A 24,172-nucleotide genomic window follows, 5' to 3' on the forward strand; every position below is an offset into this window, starting at 1 on the left:
TTAGAGACCGAAGAAGTATCTTATCGGTGGAACGCCCAAATCCTCCCCTTCCTCCTCCTCTTCCTTCTCCAGCTGCTCAAAGCTGGTGGTGAGGTCGACGTACTTTACTCCCGGCTCCACCTTGATTAGATCCACCATCCTGGAAATGTACAGGGAAGTTGAAAGAAGCGATACATGTCAAGACGGGTTGACTGCTATCTATCATGCGTCACTCATGCATGATGAGCATTTGATTGAGACTTTCATCGGCACGTTTCAATTTGATGCATAGAAAGAACAAAAACAAAAGGTATAGAGTACTGGATTTTTGACTTACTTCAGAAAGTTTGGAAACATTTGATCTCCAAATTCATGAAATTCTTGCGTCAAGATGTTTTTATTGCAACTGATTGACAAATTGCCCTACATCAATAAGCTCTGAATTGATCAGTGCTTATTTACGTTGATGTAGGGCAATCTATTTGTCAATCAATAATTGCATTAAAATCATTTGACCTGCTGAGAGTTGGGGGAACATTACTGAAAGCCGTTGTGTTTCAATATACAAAATATGATTTAACAAGAATATATGGCATGTTTCATCGGTAGATATTCATTCACTACATTATTCGAGTATTCATCACTGATACAGAATGTATTTAGGCAAAAAGGCAATATCAAAAGTGACCTTGATTTTCCACATTAGCAAAGAAGACATTTTACCATGCAATTAAGAATATAGATATGGAATGATTCAATTGCATTTTTAACAGAAAATAAACATTCTTTACAGAATATGAGTAATTTAGAAAATTTTCATATCATTTTTGACAAAACTGCTGAACAACTATTGACAATGAAATGATGGAGACAAGATCTGTAAAAATGTATCGGGTATTTGTTGATCAGATACTGTTTATGTATACGCCATATATTTATTAAGTCTAAATTTTCGCGAATCGGGACTTCCCAACGATTTCGCGAGTGGTTATATTTGCGATCGTAGAGTACAGTACTGAATGAAAAAATGTATGCATGCATGTCACATTCATGTCGAGATCAGAGTCAATATTTTTGCATGTCTTTAAATTTGTGAATAGCACCTGACTTGCAGGATTCGCAAAAATAAAAACCTCGCGATATATTCGGCGTATAAAGTACAGTCAAACCTGCCTTAGCGGTCACCTCTCTATAGCGGCCACCTGTCTATAGCGGCCATTGAAAATTCTCCCCGAGAGAAAAGCAAGGTTAAAGACCCTGTGTATAGCGGCAACCTGTCTAACGCGGCCAGCGGCCACAAATTTTGTTTCCCGCGGTAGATTTTAACCTGTCTATAGCGGCCAAAAACCCGACGGAGCCGTAGCCGAGCCGATAATTCAGCGTGTTTTTCTGCTTGTTAGCCGTGCCAGCATTCCCGGGCAACGTTCAGTGATCTCCACCGTTGCATTCATCACTTATTCAGTTACAATAATGCACTAGTGTTAAGCTTTCTTCATGACTGTACACAGGCTACATGTACTGTGCAAAAATTTCATGAACACCGGCATTGTTCTATGCATGATACACACATGTGTATACGTACACACATACATGTACATGTACATGTACATGTAAGTATATATCAATGTATACAACGATGATACATGTTACCTGTCTATAGCGGCCACCTGTCTATAACGGCCACTTTTCCCGTATCCCTTGGGTGGCCGCTATAGACAGGTTTGACTGTAGTTAATCTTTACGGGTTCGTAAAATAGTCTGTAACAAGGAAATGACAACGTAGTAGAGGAACTCACTTGTGCTTGAGTCTCTTTGCGTGACCAGGCATTATGGGAAGATAGATAACCTTGGCTCCAATAGCTACCATAGATACATCCAGGTCATACGTTGTCTGAAAGAAAAAAAATTGAGGTGGTAAAAAGTTATACAATTTGAAGAGCGCATTTGGCATCACCTTGAAAATCTCTTCAACATATGTATCTTTCTGTCTCAATATGAAGACCATCCAATTGGCTGAAAAATCAGAAAAACGGTAAAATTCACGAAAGTCGATAGTACATATGTCGAATAACTGGCTAAGTTGATGAAAGTATTAAGTCCAAATTTACATCCCCAGCCTTACACGTTTCTCCGTGCACACGTAAGTCGAATATCACCTCAGTCAATGTGTTTTCCTCAGTCCCGTCAAGATCAACTTTATGATCCGGGTTGCCTGCATATGTTTGTTTGTTTTTGTAGATTTACTTGTCATTACTCTATGAGAAGCATATCTTCACATAATTCACATAGGGAAGCGAAACTGATATCACATAATCTGTAAATAGAACATTCCCTATTACCCCTTCACTCCCCACCACCCCCCCCCCAAAAAAAAAAAAAAATCTACTAACAAGGGAACTAAACAAATGTGAAGGGTCATGGTTGTGATTCTAGTACTCTCAATGCACTACAAGAAAATGTTTTCATTGTAGATAGGTCCCTTGTTCAAACAGATTTTAATGTGGCACATATTGAACAAGGTTCTAGCATTGTAACAATGCCAAGTTTAAATAGTGGTATTTAGGTATTACAGCATATACTTTGAATACAATCTAAACTACATGATTTCCACATAGTACTTGATTGGAATCAAGCATGCCAGTGAGTTTGCCTAAAGTGGATACCACGTCACTAGGACCCTGATTTGACGTACAGAGGAGGCGACGGTGGCGGTGGCACTCACCTTGAAATACTTGTTGAAGTCCTGCAGCTTGAAGTCTGGGGTGCCCTTAACGGTCCATCGGTCCCACTCGGTGTAAGACAGGCCCTCCCTCAGCGTGGTCCGCACGGTCCGGGCCGGCTCAGAGAACATCATGATGGGCAGGGCCAGGTTTAGGAAACAGTTGTGGTAATCCTCTATGGGCGTTGACCCCTTGATGTACTTGATCATCTCGATGGTTGACTGATAGGTGTGAATAAGATGACAATCCTTGATTTTTCACAACATATGTCTACAGAGAAAATTTCTTGTATAATCTTCCCCAAAACGCTTTGCCAGGTTCAGACATGCATTCAATAAAATTGGGGTCATTTTACCGGATCAATATCCATGGAACATGAAATATGACATCCATACACTTTCCTAAATGGAGGGGGGGGGGGGGGGGGGGGGGGTGGGGTGGGATGCATGAAACCATGATCCTTCACTGCAGTATATTATACCATAAACTATTGTGTACATGTATGGATTAAAATTTTTCTCATTAAGCCTTCCATACAGTAATACTAAACTGCACAAATTGAAGAAACTAAGCTTTATCTTGGGACTTTTCAGAGATATATTTGCATGACTCCTGCATGACTATTTCAACTTCGATGTTCATGATCAAATTCGATAACACCTGTACACAGGTAGAACCCTCACTTGGTAAAATGACAACCCAGGTTTTGACTGAATGTCTGCACAGGTAATTAGACTATCATAAATACAATTACATTACATAAATTGCAACAACAACAAAAAAGAAAAGAAAAGAAAGAAAGACATAAGAAAGAAAGACATAATCTTAAAAAACAAAACAAAAACAAAAACAAAAAAACAAACATACTAGTCCTGTAAAGTGTGTTGTTGTGTGGACCTGTATTGTCTTGATGAGGGAGGGTCTATGTCATCAATCAAAGAGATATCTTCATTGGTTTGTTTCTTTATTTATTTACCAGCCCAGCAACAGCAGCAGTTGTTGTGGCAATGGCCGGCACGATCTTGCCTGCGATGAGTTTGGTCCTAAAGCGGTCGGCGTTCTCAATGCTGTACATGTTGGCCCTAAGGTTTGAGGCCGCCGTGATGAAGTCTATGTGGCCGTTGGAGTCATCATCCTTCTCAAATTCTGCTGGAGTCACCCTCAAGAAATCTGCGGATGCAGTAAAATGAATTTCATGTCATAATTCCATTATGACTGCATACAGTGGGGCTTTTTTAAACTATCTACACATGTTGATATCATTCAAACAACTTTGCAATTGGAGACACTGAAGTCATTCTCCAGAAATCTGCAAAAAGAGTGCCCATTATCTAGATATTGAATCTTATGCCTCGTCATGAGAATAGAAATAAAGACAAATAAAAACGGAGGCCTTTAATTTGTCAAACACTCTAAAGCATCAGCCTTCCATTGTAATTTGATGAAAATCTGAGAAACAGATGAAAATAAAATATGTGGTCAATGTCAAACAGAAACAAAAAGTCAACAAACAAATAAAGAGATAATCTAAAATAGAAAGGGTACACATTGACTATTTTGATATTGTTTTTTGACTGAAATTCTGAAGTCGCTGTAAAGATATAAGAGGGTTAATAAAAAATGTTCAGTACAAAGAAACTGAATTTCAAGCATGTATCTTTTGGCCACCGTAATTGCTGGAATCTCATAAAAATGACCCACCTGGGGTGGCCCTTCCTGATTTGACTGCCGCAGTCATCTGACCAGCGGCAGCCTTCATGTCCATAGCATCACCTTTCTCCTCCTCCTTGGCGGCTGCCTTCTCCTCGGACTCATCTGTCACAATTCTCTGTCCAGACAAAGCAAGCACAGCATGATTATAACACTAGACGCAAAACTTGGTTCTTTCACCCTTTATTGAGCTTGTCTTATTTTGTGACTAAAACAGCCCATGTATGAGTAGTGTCTGATTTTAATGAATGCACAAAACACACAACTACATTATTATGCTATCCAATTCAGGCTGAAGTCCGTGTACATTTTGTGAAGTGCACGGTGTGAAGTACACATTGCGTATTTCATTCATTGCTCATCATGTCCTTCATCTGATTCATCTTGTCATTCTCACTGGTATGCTGATGACGATTATCATCATCATACTCAGAATATCGAGAAAGTGGTTTTATTCACCATAAATAGCCCCTATAGTGTTACCTCTATTCTTATAAAGGGCCCTGCAATTATCATTATCCCAGCATTGCCAGTTATGATTTCTACACCTGGGACAGGTGGGAAAATGACAGTGAAAGTCCATGCCTAGGCTGTTTTGTCCTGGGGAGGATCTGAGTCCAGAGCCCCGATGTTACCACAATGATTTTATCCACTTCCACTTGATTGCTACCATCATTGTTTTCATCACTGTTTTCATGACTTGCATTCATCACAGTATTCATCACTGCATACATTACTACATTCATTATTGTATTCACCACTGTATTCATTACGAAATTCCTCACTGTATTCATTACTGTACTCATTACTACATCTATCATTGTATTTATCACTATATCCATCACTGTAGTCCTTACTACATTCATGACTGTAGTAATCAATGTATTTATCCTTGCATTCATCGTTGCATTCACAACTATCTTCATAACTGCATTCATGACTAAATTCCATCACTGTAATCATCATTGCATTTATGACTGCATTCATTACTAAATTCCTTATTGCATTCATCACTACATTCATCATTGTATTCACCACTGTTTTCATAAATGCATTCATCATTGAGTCATCACTGTATTCCTGACTGCATTCATGACTATATTCTTCAATGCATTCATATGGTCAAGGTGAAGTTTCCTCACATACCTTGGAGGAAGGCACAAAAGTTGGAACAGCAACTCCTGCCAGGATGGACTCAATCGTCTGACTCTCAATATCTGCCTCACTCACTGCAATGTTACCCACTGACGCTAAGAGGCGAGCGCAGCTCACTACGAAGGACATGTGCCTGTTTGAAAAAAAAAAAGAAGAGGAAAAAAAACAGATTTTTAAAATCACTTCTCATACTCTTTAGCAACAGGAGCATCCAATTTTAAGATCCCTCTTGGTTTTACAGCTTTTGAGTTTCTTGGTTTTTGGCCTCTATAACGACCACTCATGCACAAAGTACAACACATACAATAATCCCTGCAGTATCACTTATTTAGACATTCTTTATCTAATTTTAATACCTAGTTCCTTCTCGTAAGGCACACAAATTTAAAATTACAGAAAACCACATCTGACATCACTTACAATCTTGAGTATGCACACATTGGCGTAAAAACACAAAAAACTCACAATTCACACTTGAGGTTAAATTCCTGAGGCGTGGGGGGTCTCTTTGGTGACTGCCAGAACATACCTGTAACATTAAATGAAAAAAAAAACAACAAACACATGTTTTGATGAACAGAGCACAGTCAAATTCTACATAGAGTTAAGTCTACGGGGTCTGCAGAGTGAGCTAAAACTTGGAAGACATCTGACCCACATTATTTGATTAACACACATTTTATGAACTCTCACCAGGAAATTGATTTCAAGTTGGGCAAAACTGAGGTAGGTGACTTTATATCACGTATAAAAGCTGACTACCGTATAAGGAGCTTTCAAAAACTGGATGGTTGGGTGAAGAGGATGTTAAGCTCACCGCAAAACTAATCTGTGCATGCATGAAACCCAACGACTCACCATTCCCCTGATTTTTAGGACAGGGATCAGCACAATTAGCATTTTGTCCATCAATTTCATGGAAGCAGTACATGTTACGTTGTGCCACTCAAATTTGCTAGGGTAATTGAATGTGTGTGACTGAAAACTGATAATACCAACTTAAATTACCCATCGCTGAGTATTGTTTTTCAAAATTTATAAAATCTTAATCTAAAGTAATAAGATCTACAACATTTTACAGAAATTTGATGATTTCAACCCTCAATTCAGAATTCTAATGTTGAACTTTAAATCATTGCAATGCCAAATTGTAAGGTTACATGCTACTAGCATCCCCACACATTACTTTCTATGTCTCTTCGTCAGAACTGCCACAATTGTTAAATCATCAGCAAGGTTTTGTCAATATGGTAAATCTGTCTGAATTCATATCTATGCATATCACACACAAATTAAAGCTCAACGAAGAACAAACAATGGGATAAAGAGGTTTTTTTTTTTCATGTAATGCATTCACTCTGTATTGTATTTGGATATCACCAGGCAAGTTCTGAAATGCCATAATGATTATAAAACCTGCTATTTTATCTGACACAGCTTATTTACTCTGTCCTCTATCCTTTTCCTATTTCTACAAAATGATTTAATTGAATATGAAAAAAAAATGTTAAGTCAAAAAGAAAAAAAAAATCAAATATCTGCATTGTTTTACCTCCATCGGATGTTTTGGCATCAAGAGGGAAGGCATGGAGAAGTTGTTTGGCCTGAAAAGAGAGAGAAGAATGATGACATGGAACGAGGCCATTATTAATGAAATAGAGCAAACATCCCACAGATGTTTCATGCAACTGAAAGCAACCTATACTCTAAAACAGACATGGAGTAACATTTTGGGAATCCTACAGACTGCAAAGGATGCAGCTTTGATTATCATTATGAAATCAGAGAAGTCTGCAAACTATCCATACTTTTTTAATGGTTTAAATTATAATGGAGTGAATTCACTGGCTTTGCAGGTGAATGAGCACATAGAAAATGTAAGCAGGACATGGTATTTCATAAAATTTTCCATATGCATAATTACCATTTTTTTTTGAACCAGCTGAGGATGGGCTGATTCTGCTATAACGCGATACCATGAACTTTCCCCAAGACTCCTACTCGGCTACACTCAGGACTTGTCTTCCACCAGCAAAAGAAATATACCACATTTCTTGAGTAGACCAAAGCCATATCCATGCCTACTTTAAAAGCATGTCAACCTGACATTTCATACCTTGCACAACTCCAGAAAGCCTAACATTAAAGCGAAGGATCATGGCTGCTATGCAAAAATGTCTGTTCGTTGTCAGATAATATCGCTAGTGAAGTCGGGACCATGATATTGACACCACCATCCACACTCACCTTGTGATTGAAGTACTTCTCAAATTTGACCCTGGCGATCCTGACACAGTCCTCCCACGTGACGGCCCTGTTGTTGAGGTACTTGACTACCGGTAGAGTGTTCTCCAGGACTTCCCCTCCTTCCAGTCTCTGTTCATGGGGAGCAAAAATAATGCGAAAAGGGAAAATAAATAACCCATTGTCAAGACTGTGCCCGGCCATATCAACATTCAATCAATAATAACAAGAACAAGTCCCTGAACGTTTATTCGGGGGATGGTTTCATAGTCTGGCGGTGGCAATAATGTGCAGAGGATTTTTTTGAATTGCGATTACGTTTTACAAAAATTTCCTCGAAGGGCATGAACTAGTTGCATTACCATTCATATGGCTAAAAAAAGAAGAAAGGAAAAAAAGGAGGGGGAACAGTGTGACAGGTGGAGGAGGAGCTTAAAGGACAAGTTCACCTTCATATAAATGTGGATTGAGTGAATACAGAAATTTTAGTAGGACACATCAGTTAAAGTTTGAGGAAAATCGGACAATCCGTTCAAAAGTTAGTAATTCTTAAAGTTTCTGTGCAGTTAATGCTGGATGAGAAGACTACTACAGTGTATGATATCATATGCGTAGAACAATGTAAGGAAAATATGAAGAGAATTCCACAAAATTTCATTTTTTGACAAAAGCATGCATTCCCTTGAGTCGTTACTGATGTATGTTATGGGTAATATCATTCCATCTACCTGTAGAAAGAGGCAAGTCAAGTGCTCTTTTATTGTGCAAGAGAAGTGAAAATATGTCGAATTTTCTTTACATTTTCTTTACACTGTTCTATGCATATGACATCACAAGCTGTAGTAGTCTCCTCATCCAGCAATGACGGCACTGAACCGTAAAAAATTCATAACTATCGAACGGATTGTCCAATTTTCCTCAAACTTTTACTGATATGTTCCACTAGAATTGATGCATTCTCTCAATCCTTATGTATATGAAGGTGGACTTGTCCCTCAAGAAGGATGGCTGGAGGGAAGAGGGTGCCCCAAATCGGGAGAGATGACAAGAGGGTGTGAAAGTAGTTGCTGTTAGAGGAAGGTAAATACGGCCACCCCGATTATCGGGGACAAACCCCAACAAAATTGGGTGATAAAGATGGCGAGTTTTCCATTTCTTTCAGCTACCCCCACCTACAAATGCAATAGCAGCACCAATAAAATGCATACTAGGTGTTACTATGAATTTAAAAAAAAAGCAAAAGAGAATCAGCTACAGACACTGAATGTCTTTAGTCCCATACCTTGGCAACTGCTGCTGGATTTCCATTGACTTCCCAGTACTTATTGTACATGCTAGGCTTCTGGGCAAACAAGCTTTCAAACTGGAGAGAAGGAGGAGAAAAGCATGTTAGAGGTGTGATTGACAAACTGCCATAAATCAATGTAGTCAAAGAAATCCATTAATTTGAATAAGTTAGAGGTTCTTGTTTGCATTCTCACATCAAATTAGAAGCACTTCTGGAAGTGCTTTCTGATCTGTCTATTCTGTGACAGGTATTTGAAGTCATCTCTATGATGAGAGATGATTGCTTGCTCAAACATCCACTTAGAATTCCGCTTCACTGCACCCAGTTCAACTCATTTCAATTTGAAACAGTGCCCTTCAATCCAATCTTTGTTCATCCACATGTTGGAGATTCGAATAGGTTACCAGCTATATTCAAACATACATTTTAAAGCCAGTTGAACACACTCACAAGAGTTAACAATATTGCATTTACAAAATCTATGCTTGATCATGACAATTGCACATGCATCATATAAGCTACCACTTATCCATGGGGAAAATGGAGACTGGTGAGTTTAGACTCTCTCTTAAAGGGACTGTACAGTACTGGTTGAGGTGGGGATTCATGCTTTGAACATTCCTAAGTGAGATAATGAGAAACCTCTTATGAAATATGAAAGAGCATGTAATTTTAAGAAGGATTTAACGTTTATTTGATGAAAATTGGTTTTCAAGTGGCTGAGATATCCAAAAAAGTGATAATAATAAAAGGCGACAGGCCACGCCTTTTATTAGGATCTCTTTGTTTCACTTTGTTTTGGGATATCTCAGCCATTTCAAAACCGATTTTCATCAAATAAACTATTGATGTCCCTTAGAATTGCATGCTCTTTGACATCTCATGGAGTGGTTTCTGAATATCTCGCAAAACGTTAAAAGTTAAATCCTCACCTCAACCAGAACTGTAATCTACGCCCTTGACAGAGAATGTGACAGCAAGAGCATACAGAAGTTGCAATAGCAATGGCTACTAGGGATCACAATTTAGAAAAGTATGTAACAAACTATGACTTGCTTTCAATTGCTTTCAATCTTGATTAGAATTGGTGTTGGAAGAAAAAACATCACTACGCATAATTCAGAAACAGTATCAGCTCTGCAGACTGCTGTGTGGTAATAACCAGAAAGAGACATGTTACATTGTCTGTGGCTACTTCATACTGGTGGTTGTTGTACACAGTGTCATTAAACTTACATTGCAGAAACGTTCCCCCACTGTTGAAAATACAAACAGGGAGATTTTGATAACATCCGGAGCAGCAGTGCACACAGTTTCCATGATTCATGATCGAACCGTGGTCACATAGTTTGTCTACATTTCGATTTCCCCCACTTGATACATTTGAAAGTCACCCATAAAGACAAGAACGGATATTCGTTTATCCAAATCGGCCCAAAAAGTAGGCAGTCTACTTTTGTCACAATCAGATACGAACTCACAGACTTTGCTTGACAGATTATCTTTCAGCATTGTACACATCACCAGTGAAAAGTGATGATAATGATTTCACAATGAGGAGTTTATAAGTGACCCCGAAACCTCACCTTGTCCCTCGCCCACTGGATTGTGTGCTCTATCTGAGCAGGGAAGGACTTGAGGGTACAGTATGGCACCGACTGCTCCGGTGGGTCCTGCTTGCTGCCGTACGATTCCGTCAGGTGGGGCACGATGACCTGCACGTGACCTTTGGCCCCAAGGGTGCCCGACTCCATGAGTGGCTTCTGATTTGTGACACATCGACTGTAAAAGATACGGCATAAGTGACAAGATAGAGTTGCCATATTTGTTTCACATCAATTCCACACTTGTAAAATTGCTCTTCATATGAACCTCGTAATTTAACCCCTCAAAAGGAATAAATAGGAATGGCGAAAGGACTTCTGATGATACCCGGAGATCCATCAAAATACCTTTTGAACAGGCAAGGGGAAAAAATCACAGCAATAGGGAATTTTGTAATATGTGCCTGAGTAATTTTTCATTAAAAACAAACAGAAAAAAGAGAGCCCTTGTTCAAAAGAATTGTGCCATGTTGGAGAGTTGCACTTCAGGTTCAACGAGCTTGTGTGACCTAGCCAGCATACTAGGGGATTACACTCCACAAACAAAACTGAGCCAAGGCAAGGCTAAAGCTACTGAGTGGCATCAAATCAGGCCACAAAGCATGGAGCATACAATGCCAAAAATGTACCGGTACATATCCTATTAAAAGTTTGAAGACAGTCAACTTTGTAAAAAGACTGCCAGAAGAACTTCTGATATCATATGAGCAAGACTTGTCCACAACAAACAAACAAACAAACATCCACACACCCTACCTGTCCACGTATCTCCTGGCTTCTACATTGTCCAGGGCGTTCACAATGACGTCCATGCTCTCAAAGAAATCATCATTGTAGATGGTGCTCTCCGTCTGGGGACAAACTGGTTTGTTAAAGAGAGACTTACAGTGAAACTTAACTCCATGATCAAGTGAACTTTAAGAGTAAAATGAAACAGAGCAGCAGAAATTGAAATCATACAAAGTAAAGAGTCATAGAATTCCAGGAGTCTCACATAGTTTCACGCTAACAACAGCAATCACAACCACAAACATGCAAATGAGACGAGATGATGTCATCACTACAAGAAAAAAAAAATGTTGACTCGAAATGCACACTAATCTTCACAAAATATCTCCATTGCAAATGAAATGACAAAGAATGAGTCAAATGTTCTAAAATATAGAATCATTATAGACTAGTGATAATCTAACAAGAAGGCCTAATCATGACTTCTTGGGAAGGGATTGGAAGGTAGCTGCAAATTACCAATTAAAAACATGATTTCTATTCAGTTTTTACACACTCAATGGAGCTTATTGATGTTCCAGTATTATTGCTTAATTTATCTTTAATTAACTTGCATAATGTGGCCACAATCAATATTACTCCACAGTGCTGTGGCAGTTAACATGAGAGAAGAGTAGCCATTTATTACCAGAATAGGATGATCATACATGTATCTTGACAGGCTCTGACATCTTTAATTGCTGAAGTCTGAACATCTCATTCATCTTGTTTATTTTGTATATTAGTATTTCCTGATATTCCTTTGTCATATTCCTCTCTCGTTTAATTAATTGATGTATTGATAGAATCATCACTTTGTTTATCTTTCTATTCACCCATCTACCCCTCTTTCTCATTGTACTTCCATTTTAAAGATCACTGTCATGCAAGTGTTTTATCTTAAATGTGAAGACTTAAATATTTCTTACTTTTATTTTGATGAGCTTCAATCTGCATCCCTGAAAGGCAAAGAAAGGAAACAATTGTCACATGAAGTTACCAGCCTTTGTTGATGGTGACGTCATAATACTTTGATTCACCTGAATAAACAAAACAATAATTTGGCCAGACATCCACATAACATATGTGAATTAGGTGGATTTTATGGTTCTATGGTTTTATAGAAAGCTCTGTGCTTTGAGCTAATCATTGTGCAGGCAATTGATTATCTCTTCAGTATCAAAAGAAGGGATATGCTACATGGCCTCTGACTACAATGTGCACTCACGTCACACACTGTCCAATCTGTGCATATTAAACTGTGAGGGCACTTTCTTGTTGTGACAGAGCAGTATGGGCTGTGTGACAATATCATACAGATTAATCACGAGATTAAACAGTATGACATGAAACTGAGACTATGAGCTTTCTTGATGCCCTAGACACAAAGTCATACATGTGGCCCCAAACTGTTATGACACACAGAAGAGCAATGTGGTAGCCATAAACTTGGGTTTGCATAGAAGATGTCAACAATGCCCTGCATGATTTAGCCTGCTCTGTGTTGTTGCATCTCTTACTTTGCATTCTGAATCCATTTATCATGTGTATCTTGCAATAATCAGATGTAAGCATAATTTTGAAGCTCTGTACAGGGACCTTGATTACTATGTAGGCCTAGGACCATGACTGTAACAATACTCCTATCAAGTGTATAATCATACCTGGGTTGATGTCTTTTGTGCTTTGAGCTGCTGTCTCCGATTTAGGTTTCTGCATGAAGGAACAGATATAACACTTAAAGATGAAGGAATTTCTATGAACATGGTACCAAGCAAGTGAATGATATAGAAAATGAATATACAAACAGCATGTATCGTGTGTAATGTATTTTCTCACATTGATATATTGAAATGTTCCAATGCAAACCTTATTTTCACCATTTAACAATCCAAAAGCAAAGAAATACTGCTTGGTTCCAAGCAAGAAAACATCACTTCTTTACCATTATTGTCCATCAAAACCAATGCTAGAATAAGTGATTTAGAATATTTTACACTGTAATGCCTGTGCAGTGACCCTATTAAAAAAAAAAAAAATCTCATTAAAAGTGATTAATCATAACGTATGTATCACTGATCCTTGCATCATCGGTGAAATGCTCCCACCACAACAGAGGGATTGATAAAAATGTTCACTGCAAACTTCTTTTTATTGCTTCCATCTACTGTTTATTGAGGCTGGTCAAAAGAATGTGAGTATCAAAACATCGCCATGGTTACCACGGCAATGCTGTCACACCTGTATATGATGCGGCCTGAAGAGGAACTGGCGGTTCAGGTTGGACTTCTCAATGATGTCATTGTCAGTGACTGTAATCTGTTGGATGAACGGACAAATGACTGCATGTGACTTTCATGAACAGACTTTTGGTGGCAAATGGACTTTGGAAGCCTGATGAATGGTCTTATCAGGGCAAGAAATATGCCACTTGGTATCTAAGGTCACATCTACTGCATTGCAAGCACTGAGATGAAATCATACAGCGGGGTAAAATGAAGTGAAATTCACACACAAAAAAAAAACCCACAACAATATCAATTCTGAAATTTGGTTTAGTAACCTAAACACATTGACATATTGACTTCTTGACATGGTGGAAGATATTACCATAACGCTACCTTATACCACAGAATATTGATACAGTACTCACAACATTACAGTCTATTGTCAAGGCTTATGCGTTACACTTATGCAGACAATATGAGCTCAAAATGAAAACTGAAGCAGTCAGACCAAGTGTCCGATACGCAGGCCAACAGGCTATAGCTACCAAGATAGGTAGTAGTCTATCTATTACTGTATTTATCATGAAGATTCAAGGCAGACTACTCAGAAGGAGTTCACTCATCCTTTGACACCAAGTTTTTCGTTTTGATTGCTATTTTAAATTTAATCATATTATCTACACATTGCAGTCAAAACTTTGAAGATGTGTCATGAGCACTGAAAATGTTTCCCTGAGGTCGAAAAGATATTGTATTTATGTTTTGAGGACAGCTGGACAAATTGTGCAAATTGGAAATAAAGTACTTCAAATACCATTTCTTATCGAGGAATAGCACTAAAGAGCAAACAAACAAACACACCAACAAACAGCAATGCCATCCATTCCTCTCCACTCACCTTTCCATCGTCAACACCAATACCGAGCATGGCAAAGTTCTTCATCATCTCACACCCGATGGCACCGCATCCAACCATGAAGAGCCGCTGGGATGCGATCTTCCTGCACAGGTTGTCGCCGATGCAGATCCTGAGGGCGTCGTAGCGGTCCCCTCTGAACAAGACAACAAAGGACATCACACACTTTGCAAGTCAAAGGGGGGGGGGGGGCACAGCCAACTGTCATTATACATTGTACAATATTAGAATGGTAATTCTGAAAGATAATGCATTTATGCATAATCACTGGAAGCTGCTGTTTCCCAGTCCCACACACATTATTCATCGATGTACTGATAACATTGATGCCCAAGTTTGGACATGTTCTTGGGACATTTTGAGTTGCAAAGTCACAATGTATGTGCACACAAGTTACTGAATTTCCTGCCCCTGATGGGCATATTACGATGCAAATAAGAAATATGAGACAACAAGCCCAAGTTAATGTTGGTAGAATAATAAACTGGTTAATTCAAGATGGTGTGTGGTGTGACTTACTTGGCCTGGAAGTTTTCTGGACTCTCATTCTCGAGACCTTTCAAGACTTCAGAGGCATCCAGATGTACCTAAAATGAAAAAGGAAGATGACTTTGATGCACAGTGGCACTGACTGTCCCAGCAGTTAAATCATCACAATTATCATCATAGACCAAGATGATGAGCTATTCCCTGAAAGCAAGAAACTTGTACAGATGACGTCATCATGGGGGGGGGGGGGGGGGGGGGGGGGTCTCACTGTACCTACAGATGTAATAGTATATTGGGTGACTTGTTAATGTTTTGAGACTGTTTCATAGCTGCAAGTGTCATTATGATGTACATACATCTGTACATGATAGTACATACATACATATATACACACATACATACATACATATGCTCATACATACATACAATGTACAAATTGGGGTGCTGTTCGTTATTCTAAAGGTTCGCTATTCCGAAGATTCATTATTCCGAAGGGTCGTTAATCCGAAACATGCAAATTCCCTATACCTACAGGTTCGTTAATCCGAAAATGAAAAAGGGTTCGTTAATCCGAAAATTTGTGGCGTTATTCCAAAGGTTTGTTATTCCGAAGATTGGTCAATTCGAAAATGAAATTCGGAACAACGAACCTTCGGAATAACGAATCTTAGGAATAAAGAGCCTTCGGAATATCGAATCTTCGGAATAACGAGCTGTAACCACAAATTGTAGCCTAGGAAAGAGGAATAAGGGAGCTACACTTTGTTGCAGATATAAGAGGAAAAATATGCAGAGACTGTAATGATGGACAGCAATCTCCGTTTGTTTTTTGTTTGTGTTTTTTTTTTATGCAGGCATAATGTCGTATCACTATGAAAGTAAAGAGAATGCTCATGGCCATAAATTTTGACTCTCAGACAGCTAACATCTATACAAGCTCAAAATCGCAGCTATGCAAGCCTTTGGGAGTCAAAAGATAATACTCGTTCCAAACATCTTTAATGAAGGAGCTTTACAACAACAACAACAAAAAGAAATCAAACATTGGAGTTTTGGTAAAATTAGACATGTCCATTTCACTGTTGCTACTCACCCACTGGTTCAGCGGGGTGAACTTTCCCGTCAGTGCCTTCAACACCTCCTGGGCAACAAATCCCCCGAGGGCAGCACACAGGGGAGCAAAGCACCCCTCTGCGGAGTCGGCCAGGGCCACCAGCCGCTTGGTGTCTAGGGGAGTGGCGGGGTTGGCCAGCGTGTCGTTTAGTCGTGACGCTATCTTCAGGAAGGCATCTTTGTCCTCTGAATTCCTACTCAAATTAGCACATTTGATTAGAAGTTTGATGTAATAGCTTATTACATTCATATATCTAAAAATTAAACCTAATTTTGTATTCATATTGCTACATGTGTCACCTAGGTAATCGAATCATAGTATGGAATGGCACTCTGACATCTACAATTAAATCTGACAGTATGATATTTTCATTGCTATTCAGATTTTTTTTAGAAATGCATGTAAGAAAGGAAAATGGAACATCATATTTTAATTTCCCACACTATTCCCCTACTTTGAGGACCAACTTGCATGGAAATGTAATACACTTGTTGAGTTCTACAGACCACATTTTTGTATCTTGGTGCAGTATATCTTATATCATAATTTGTGGTGCAGTATATCTTATATCATAATTTCCACTAGAAGTTTTGAAATTCATTATTAGTGATGTCTAATTTGAGTCTTTTGTGGTTCTTTTCTTACTTCTGCTTCCGGATTTTCAAAAGCCCCATGGCTTCTTCATCTATATCTGAGTTTTCAATTGGCAATGCATTCAAGAAGCTAATAGTTCCTATTTTTGTTACAAATTGATACATCTTTCTAAATTTCTTTCTGATTTTGTGTGGACTTAATGGACTTCACCAGTATCACCTATTCCTCCTCCAAATATGATATGTAGCAAACTTCAGAGTTGTGAATTGTTATGACAAAGTAATAGTTTCTTCAGATTCATCCCCAGGACGTGATTGGTTTATAGCAAAAGTCTACTCAAATTTGGTTCTCAAATTGAGGCACACACTGCACATGAATGAGGGGCAAGTGATGTACTACACATGGGGTGGTTTTGATAATGATGCTATAAAAATGGCTGCCAAGGAATTAAAGTTTTAAAGTATGTCTTACTCTCAAAATACCTGGACACACTGTGACCTTTTATATACATGGTGCAGACCTTCCAACCTTTCCACCTAAAAAAAAAGGATGATTTGGCTCAAAAGTAGGAAAGAAAGAGCAGTTCTCATGGGAATGTGTAGTAAAATTATCCAGAAAAATAGGAAACTTCTGTTGAAACAAGCTGGGAATGGTTAAAATTCAGATTCTATCCTCCAAATTCAGAATAGTTGGGAGGTCAGCATGGTGAGTTTTGCTGTCAAAGGGCCTGAAATGCTACAAGTTACATTTCAATGGTCTTTGAAATAAATGTTTCTTGAAAGCATGTAACACACTCTGGATAAATCACTTTATGTTCCCTACCCTACCATTTTTCATACTTTATATCGCTCGTGATAATCACCTGACTCGAGGTAATCTCCCATTCTCTTCCCTAAACTGATGCAGGGTGTACATGGCTAGGTGAGACAGCATGGTATCCTTGGCAAAGTCTACCAAAATAACTGAAGGATTGGTCAGCTGTTCTTGCAGCGATTGCTAAATTACAGCAAAAGAAAAAGAGAGAAAGAGAAAAAAAAAACATTTATGCCAAATTTAATGCATTAACTACAGGGGGGAAATATTTTTGCAGTTGCTGTAACATATTTGAGGAATACAATTTGAATTGCTTATGAAATGATTGTGTGCTGTAAAAGGGAAGAGTTTGGCAAGATTACTTCCTTGTGCTCTGTTGAGAAAGATGATTTTTCACATTCTTTTGATTTTCACTGTTGACAAAGCACAGCTGATATATCAATGTTTGAAATATAGCCACTAAACACTTTCCCATTCTCTTTTTTCCGCTTCAAGTAAACTGTAACAAATCACCACACCACGAAATATTTCTTGGTCACTGTGGATCAAACTGCAATACTTATTACAATTCTGTGAAACAGATGAAATTTAGCCATGGCTCATGAAATCCTGGAGATACACTGAAATTAAATTAGATCAGACACACAGGGTGGGGGAATGTTGAAAATTGCTGATTAAGTTTACTCATAAACACATCAAAATATGAAAAATATAAAAATTGCACTGAACTTCTGATATCTCACATATTAAAGCTTACACTACAAGTGTATCAGATTACCACACTGCCAATTGACTGGCCATGTAGTTTAAAGTTCATCAAAGTAGCAAAGGGTCAAAGAGAGTACTCACAAACTTGACCTTGAAGGGGACCTTCAGCTCAATGGCAATACCTCCCGTCTCATAGGGCGAGAACTCATCACTGCTGGTGTCCCCGATGCTGAACTTGTACGGAGATATCACTGTCACGGCAACCGATGGCGGGGGGCAAGGGAGAGAAAGCAGGCGAAAGATGAATTCTCATTCTGACTTTGGTAATAACATAGTCGTCACAGGGTACCAAAGGTCTCAATGTCTTCTAATGTGAATCATAAGATATGACCCGCATCAACATGAACGGTCATTGATGACGACGAACAAATCAATACACTCATTGTCATAATGATAATGAAAATCGAATCTTGTGCAATCTTCTTTCACAGTCTGTCAATCTCTACCTCTATCTCTCTCCTACACTTCCTTTCCACTTCACATCTATCTACCTGTATCTCTATCCACTTACAGCTCAAATTTAGACATTCATTGAGTGGGCCCACAACTTTGTGGAAGATCCAGGATTCTTTCAAGTTGCGTTGCCACAAATGAAACTGAGTGCTTTGTATCATTATTCTCACCATACATCTTTTGGTGGTTCCACAAGTAAATGATGATGAAGATGCAGCATTTCATTATCAAAGGCAGAATGGGACCACAGCTCAACCATTATACCTTTACAACTTTTAGTCTTCAAGGTCTGCCAGCCAATAGGCTCGGCACATTTCCACCATAATTCTTGAGTAAAATTCAATGTGCTTGATTCAGTACTGCAGGCTCCACAAACCCTCATCTCTCAGATAACATTGTACAGTTCACTGACCTTTGACCTCTTGCTGAGAGCCATTCAAGACAGTCATGCCCTTGACCTCCTTGAAGGTCACAAAGTCACCGGACTCCAGACCGTGGTACTGCTGGTCCAAGCAGGTCACAACCCCCGGGTTACCCTAAATAGCAGTAAGAAGTAGCAGCAGAAGTAAAAGTTGAAAAGGGCACCTGTAGCTACTCAAGAGCATGGACAATGTCTGTAATGACCCTGTGGTTATTTGCAGCATAAACATTTCCCTAGGAATTACTGGGAATCTGTTACAGAAATTAATACTATCTGCAATGCAGCAACAGTGTCTTCCTCTATTTACCTTTCATCTTCTCTACTTGTCACGGATGTCACCCCTTTTAGCCACATTACTCAAAGAATGCATGCAGTAATGCGTACTCTCGATATCGAGATTCACAAAATAAAATGCAGCATTGATACCAAGATGCCACTCCAGCTATTTGCAGCCATGTTCTCTTTTTCTTCCTTTACATTTCCTCCAAATCGGATGCTGCGATTGGGATGTGGCTTATACATGGGTGCGACCTTACACCAGCGTTAACAGTTCATAACACACCCTTTAGATCACCTCTCAGTTGCATTTATCTGCATATATTTCTCACTTGGATTCCACTTTTGACGCAAAAATGCAAAACAAAAACCAGTTTTCTGTAGATATTGATTATTAGCATTGCAGTTTTATTCTTACTCTGGTATTTTGTTGTCTTGTTTTCTCTCTCACAGCTCCATAAAAAATCTGACTCCAAGACAGAGAAAAGTATTATCTGTACCCCAACACTATCAACTTTTGTTGCCCATTAACAACTGTTGATATCTTACACTACACAAGCCTCTAGGTATGGATAAGGCGTTTGCATAGCAGCTTCAGTTTTTCAGTTTCTTTATGTTCTTTTTTTCTTTCAGCACACATGAAACTACAATGACATTTTTATGAGGTAAGAATACACAATGCAGCCACACTCTGTTCCTCCTACACCAGCTGAAACCGGTCGTGACCCCTGCTAACCTTAGTGATGTCTGCGACAAACGTCTGTGTCGGCTCCTCCCCGTTACGATCCTGAACACTGAACTCGTCGCCAAAATCGCAAAAGCAGTAGCTGAACAACCCGTACACATCTGCAGCAATGAACTAGCAACAATGGAAGATACAGAAGATAATTGATTACAAAAAAAAAAAATACAATGCACTTTGATGCAAATACATGTAACATACGCATACACTCACTTACAGACAGACAGACTGACAGAGACACAGAACACAATCCCAATTACTTGCTGAAATAACAGACATAGATAAGCAATGTAAGTAATGCACATTTTCAATTGCACAAAGTCAGAATTCAAAGTAAAAGCTTACTCAACTTATGCCAACGTAGTCATGAAAATAACTAATTTTTAAAACACATATTGAGTTCATCTTGCCAACAGCCAATTTTACAATATTTTGTGTTGTTGCCGTCTTGTAAATTTCACTGAAATCCAGTGCTTTTGCAGGTAGCTGATGACAAATATAAACAGCTATTACTTTCATTTAACCCATGTTATCAAACAGAATATATTCAGCTTGCATAATGGAAGGACTGTCATGGACAATCACTGGATCCTGAACTTTCTACAACTTGAAAAGTTACCTAGTGACTATGAATTCTTAATGATGTACCACAGCTTGTATCACATTTGTATTCTGAAGTACGATTTTCAATTTCTGATAATGATGATATAAAACATTGAATCAAATACAAAATGATCATGGTTAACTTATGATATAATCAGTTTTTATTCAAAGCCTTGAGCACCATGGCATTGTAAGAAGGTGCTGTCATTATCATCAATAATAGTAATAATGGTAGTTACAACACACATTACAATTGTTGTTGTGCTTACCATTAATATCACTGCCATTATGATTACTACTCTTGTTATTATCGCTACTGTATTACTGTTATTGTTGTCATCATTTTTAGCTCAGTGCATCACTTTCATTAATATCATCATCACCATCAGTACTAATCTTTACTAATCTAGAAATTATCTTATATCACTGAAGAGATTCATCTGCTTGGAATTTCAACTGTGTAACATTTCAGTTTTGCACAATCAGTGAAAATTACCTTTTGATGACACTTCTGCCTGCAAAGAATCTGTACGTTTCATCAGATCTTACTGCAGGAATGAAGCTCTCCCACTAGCCTACATACCTGGCACTTGTCAGGAATCTGATGAAGCTTGGTGATCCTTAGCAGGCAACAGTCTTATCAAAAGATTTTTTTTTTTACTGATTGTGGAAAAATTAACTTTCACACAGTCTACACATTGTGCAGTACCTTGATTTGCGGAGACTGTGAGCGGCAGAAGGCATTAACTCTCAGCTGGACGCTGAGGGGTGCATCTGTGAGAAGGACACACTGGAAATGCTGCAAGAAGGCCAGGTCCGAGTCGATGGTGAGGGGTTCAAGGCTGCGTTTGATGCTGACATACGGGTTCAGCTCCGCCAGTCGTCCGATGCAAGCCTCGGCTCTATTGTGACGATAGAAAAGAAACGGCAAGCAACTGGATTTACCATGACACGATTCTGAAACACTGTAGCCTGAAGACTATGCATCACATGCAATTCATGAAGACTGATAATTACGACACATGAAATCTTTTCTGAGTGTGTAACAATGACCATTTTCCTTATTTTACAGACATCTGTTCATAGTCCCAATTTAGCTTGTCCAAAATGTACATTCGTAGACCCTGGCAGATTTCATATAATATGTTATTACAAATTCTTCAAAAATGAACAAGAGAAATACAACTCAGTGTACAAAATGAACAATCCATGTACCTGGTTTTGCCTGCTTTGACATCCTCCTCCCTCTGAAAGAACTGAGTTCCGAGATCTCTCACGGTGCACGTCTTATTGTCGTGTATAGTCAGAGACTGAGAGAGAAGACACAATGACAGTCAAAACAGATGAACAGAACAGATGTTCAACAACACATTTTATCCCTTCAAAATAGTACTCACACACACAACATATTTTATTGTACGCATAAATTCTTTGTTGAAGGATAAAGTGTGATGACAGACAAGATGTCTGAATAAGCAATGATTGAATGTCACTGAAAGGTATGTTATGTCATGTCTTTTTAATAGACACATGGGCACAAGAAGGGCTTTAGAATCTAACATCTAAAAATACTTCTCTACTTCCTTATAACGTGTAAACAGGATTTATTTAAGATGGTGTTAATACATAATGACAATTGTATTTGTGAAGCTCATCAGAAAAGGCAGGGAAGTGAAAATGAAAAAGAACCGCTTGAACGTAAGGATACTTACCTTGATACCTGCCAGAACAATATTTTTGGCTGAAAATAACAAAGGTTAAAAATCCATATATTACAACATAATAATGATTTTCACACTTACACAGCCATGATAATACTTAACTGTGTATGATGAAATTCTGGTCTAATTTTTGAATGACATTGATTGACTACATGAAAAAAAAGAAGAAATAGCTGTCAGATTCCTCTTAAATCATGCACATATTACTTTTTTTTTAAATGACCGTAGCATGCTACGAATGCACTGCTCATTTTTCCGTCTCATGACATACATGTACAAATTGTAGTCTTTCATGGTCAACAACATCAGTATATGGGATCATTGGTTTGGGAAGTGAAAAATATACACCAAATTGAGCAATTGAAAGCAGATTAGAAAGAAATTCTGTGAGAAACACTACAGAGGAGTAATCAAAAGTCTTTTTTTTTCTAATTGGATAAAATAGTAAGAAATCACTGTAAAATTATATTTATTGCATGGAGAAAAATGGGGTAACTAACTGCACTGTTCTGTACACAAGTACATACCGATTTCTACCCCTATTCCACCAAGTCCACTCAGGAAAACATTAGAGTGGGCCATCTGCTTCATGGCGCTGTCACCAAGTACATAGCGCTGACGACTGTGGGACAAGCAAAAAAGCAAAACTGTCAGGAAATTCTGGAAAACCTGCACAAGCATCAGTGAAAGGACCAACCAGCAGGAATCCTTGCGGGGCTTTTGTCCTCCTTTTTTCTTTCCATTAAAGGATCAATGTATTTTAGAATCATAAGTGAAGTCAAAAAATTTGATTATTTCTTGGGCTTTCAAGAAATCAGCATAAAATCAGGACCGACTAGTTATTGCTAAGCGAAAATATTTTACCCATTTGATCTGTCTTGGCAGAATGCTGATCTAACCTTTCAAAATTAATAATGCATAAATAAGAAAGATATTCTACATTTTTCAATCTTGGATTCGTATTTGCAAGGTGATAATCACTGGTCTGCAACAGATACCTGTAAAGACTATCATCAATGTCGGTGTTTTCAGCAGTCGTTGCCATCTTGCAAAGTTTGGATGGTGAGTCTTTGTCTGGAAGGGGATGATGAGGCTTCTCCGTCAGTGCAGGAATTATTTTCTGAGAAAACTGGAAGGAAAAACACACAATGAGAACAAGATTCATTGAAGAATATTATCCCCAACACTTATTGTAAGTGTTAACAATAACCCATGAAGGAAACAAAGGACAATTAGGCAGAGAGCAAGAAAAATACAAAATATTGAAAAATTTAGACACGAGGAAACCCACAAAAAAAAATTATTGATAGGAAGAAGCTACAACCGCTACCACAAGACTTGGCCGAGGAAAGGGAAAAAAATTTAGCATTTCAAAAGACACCACAGAAAAGGCCATTGTGATCAATTCACTCAGATCAAAGGATTAACCCTTACTGCATGCGCTGAACGTATTCGTACTGGGCCGATTGCTTGTGTACAGAGCAGCATTTCAAGCAATCAAGATTTTCTGACACTTGTAATTGTATTAAAGTGTTAAAATTGAACTTCTATTTGACTTTGGAGACT

The 24,172-nt window shown here is 38.4% G+C and overlaps 1 protein-coding gene across 1 annotated transcript; it reads right to left on the reverse strand.

Moving 5' to 3' along the window:
* LOC139720334 (ubiquitin-like modifier-activating enzyme 6) lies at positions 1-23,729 on the reverse strand. Its single transcript, XM_071631697.1, has 27 exons — positions 23,605-23,729; positions 23,134-23,228; positions 22,598-22,626; positions 22,101-22,195; positions 21,595-21,787; positions 20,277-20,399; positions 19,256-19,379; positions 18,472-18,581; positions 17,672-17,805; positions 16,195-16,408; positions 15,132-15,199; positions 14,595-14,748; positions 13,710-13,787; positions 13,133-13,181; positions 12,398-12,427; positions 11,457-11,562; positions 10,683-10,878; positions 9,091-9,171; positions 7,812-7,940; positions 7,117-7,168; positions 6,030-6,093; positions 5,556-5,697; positions 4,401-4,527; positions 3,676-3,869; positions 2,702-2,920; positions 1,776-1,870; positions 1-139 (listed from the first exon to the last, which is right to left on the reverse strand). Exons 1-27 carry the CDS (start codon positions 23,649-23,651, stop codon positions 1-3), a joined length of 3,087 nt encoding a protein of 1,028 aa, XP_071487798.1. The 5' UTR covers positions 23,652-23,729.
* Between the last annotated feature and the right edge of the window lie 443 nt (positions 23,730-24,172).

The sequence above is a fragment of the Diadema antillarum genome, unplaced genomic scaffold (assembly GCF_040938485.1).
Source record: "Diadema antillarum isolate AM-2024a unplaced genomic scaffold, OU_Dant_1.0 scf00000127, whole genome shotgun sequence".
Classification (NCBI taxonomy): domain Eukaryota; kingdom Metazoa; phylum Echinodermata; class Echinoidea; order Diadematoida; family Diadematidae; genus Diadema; species Diadema antillarum.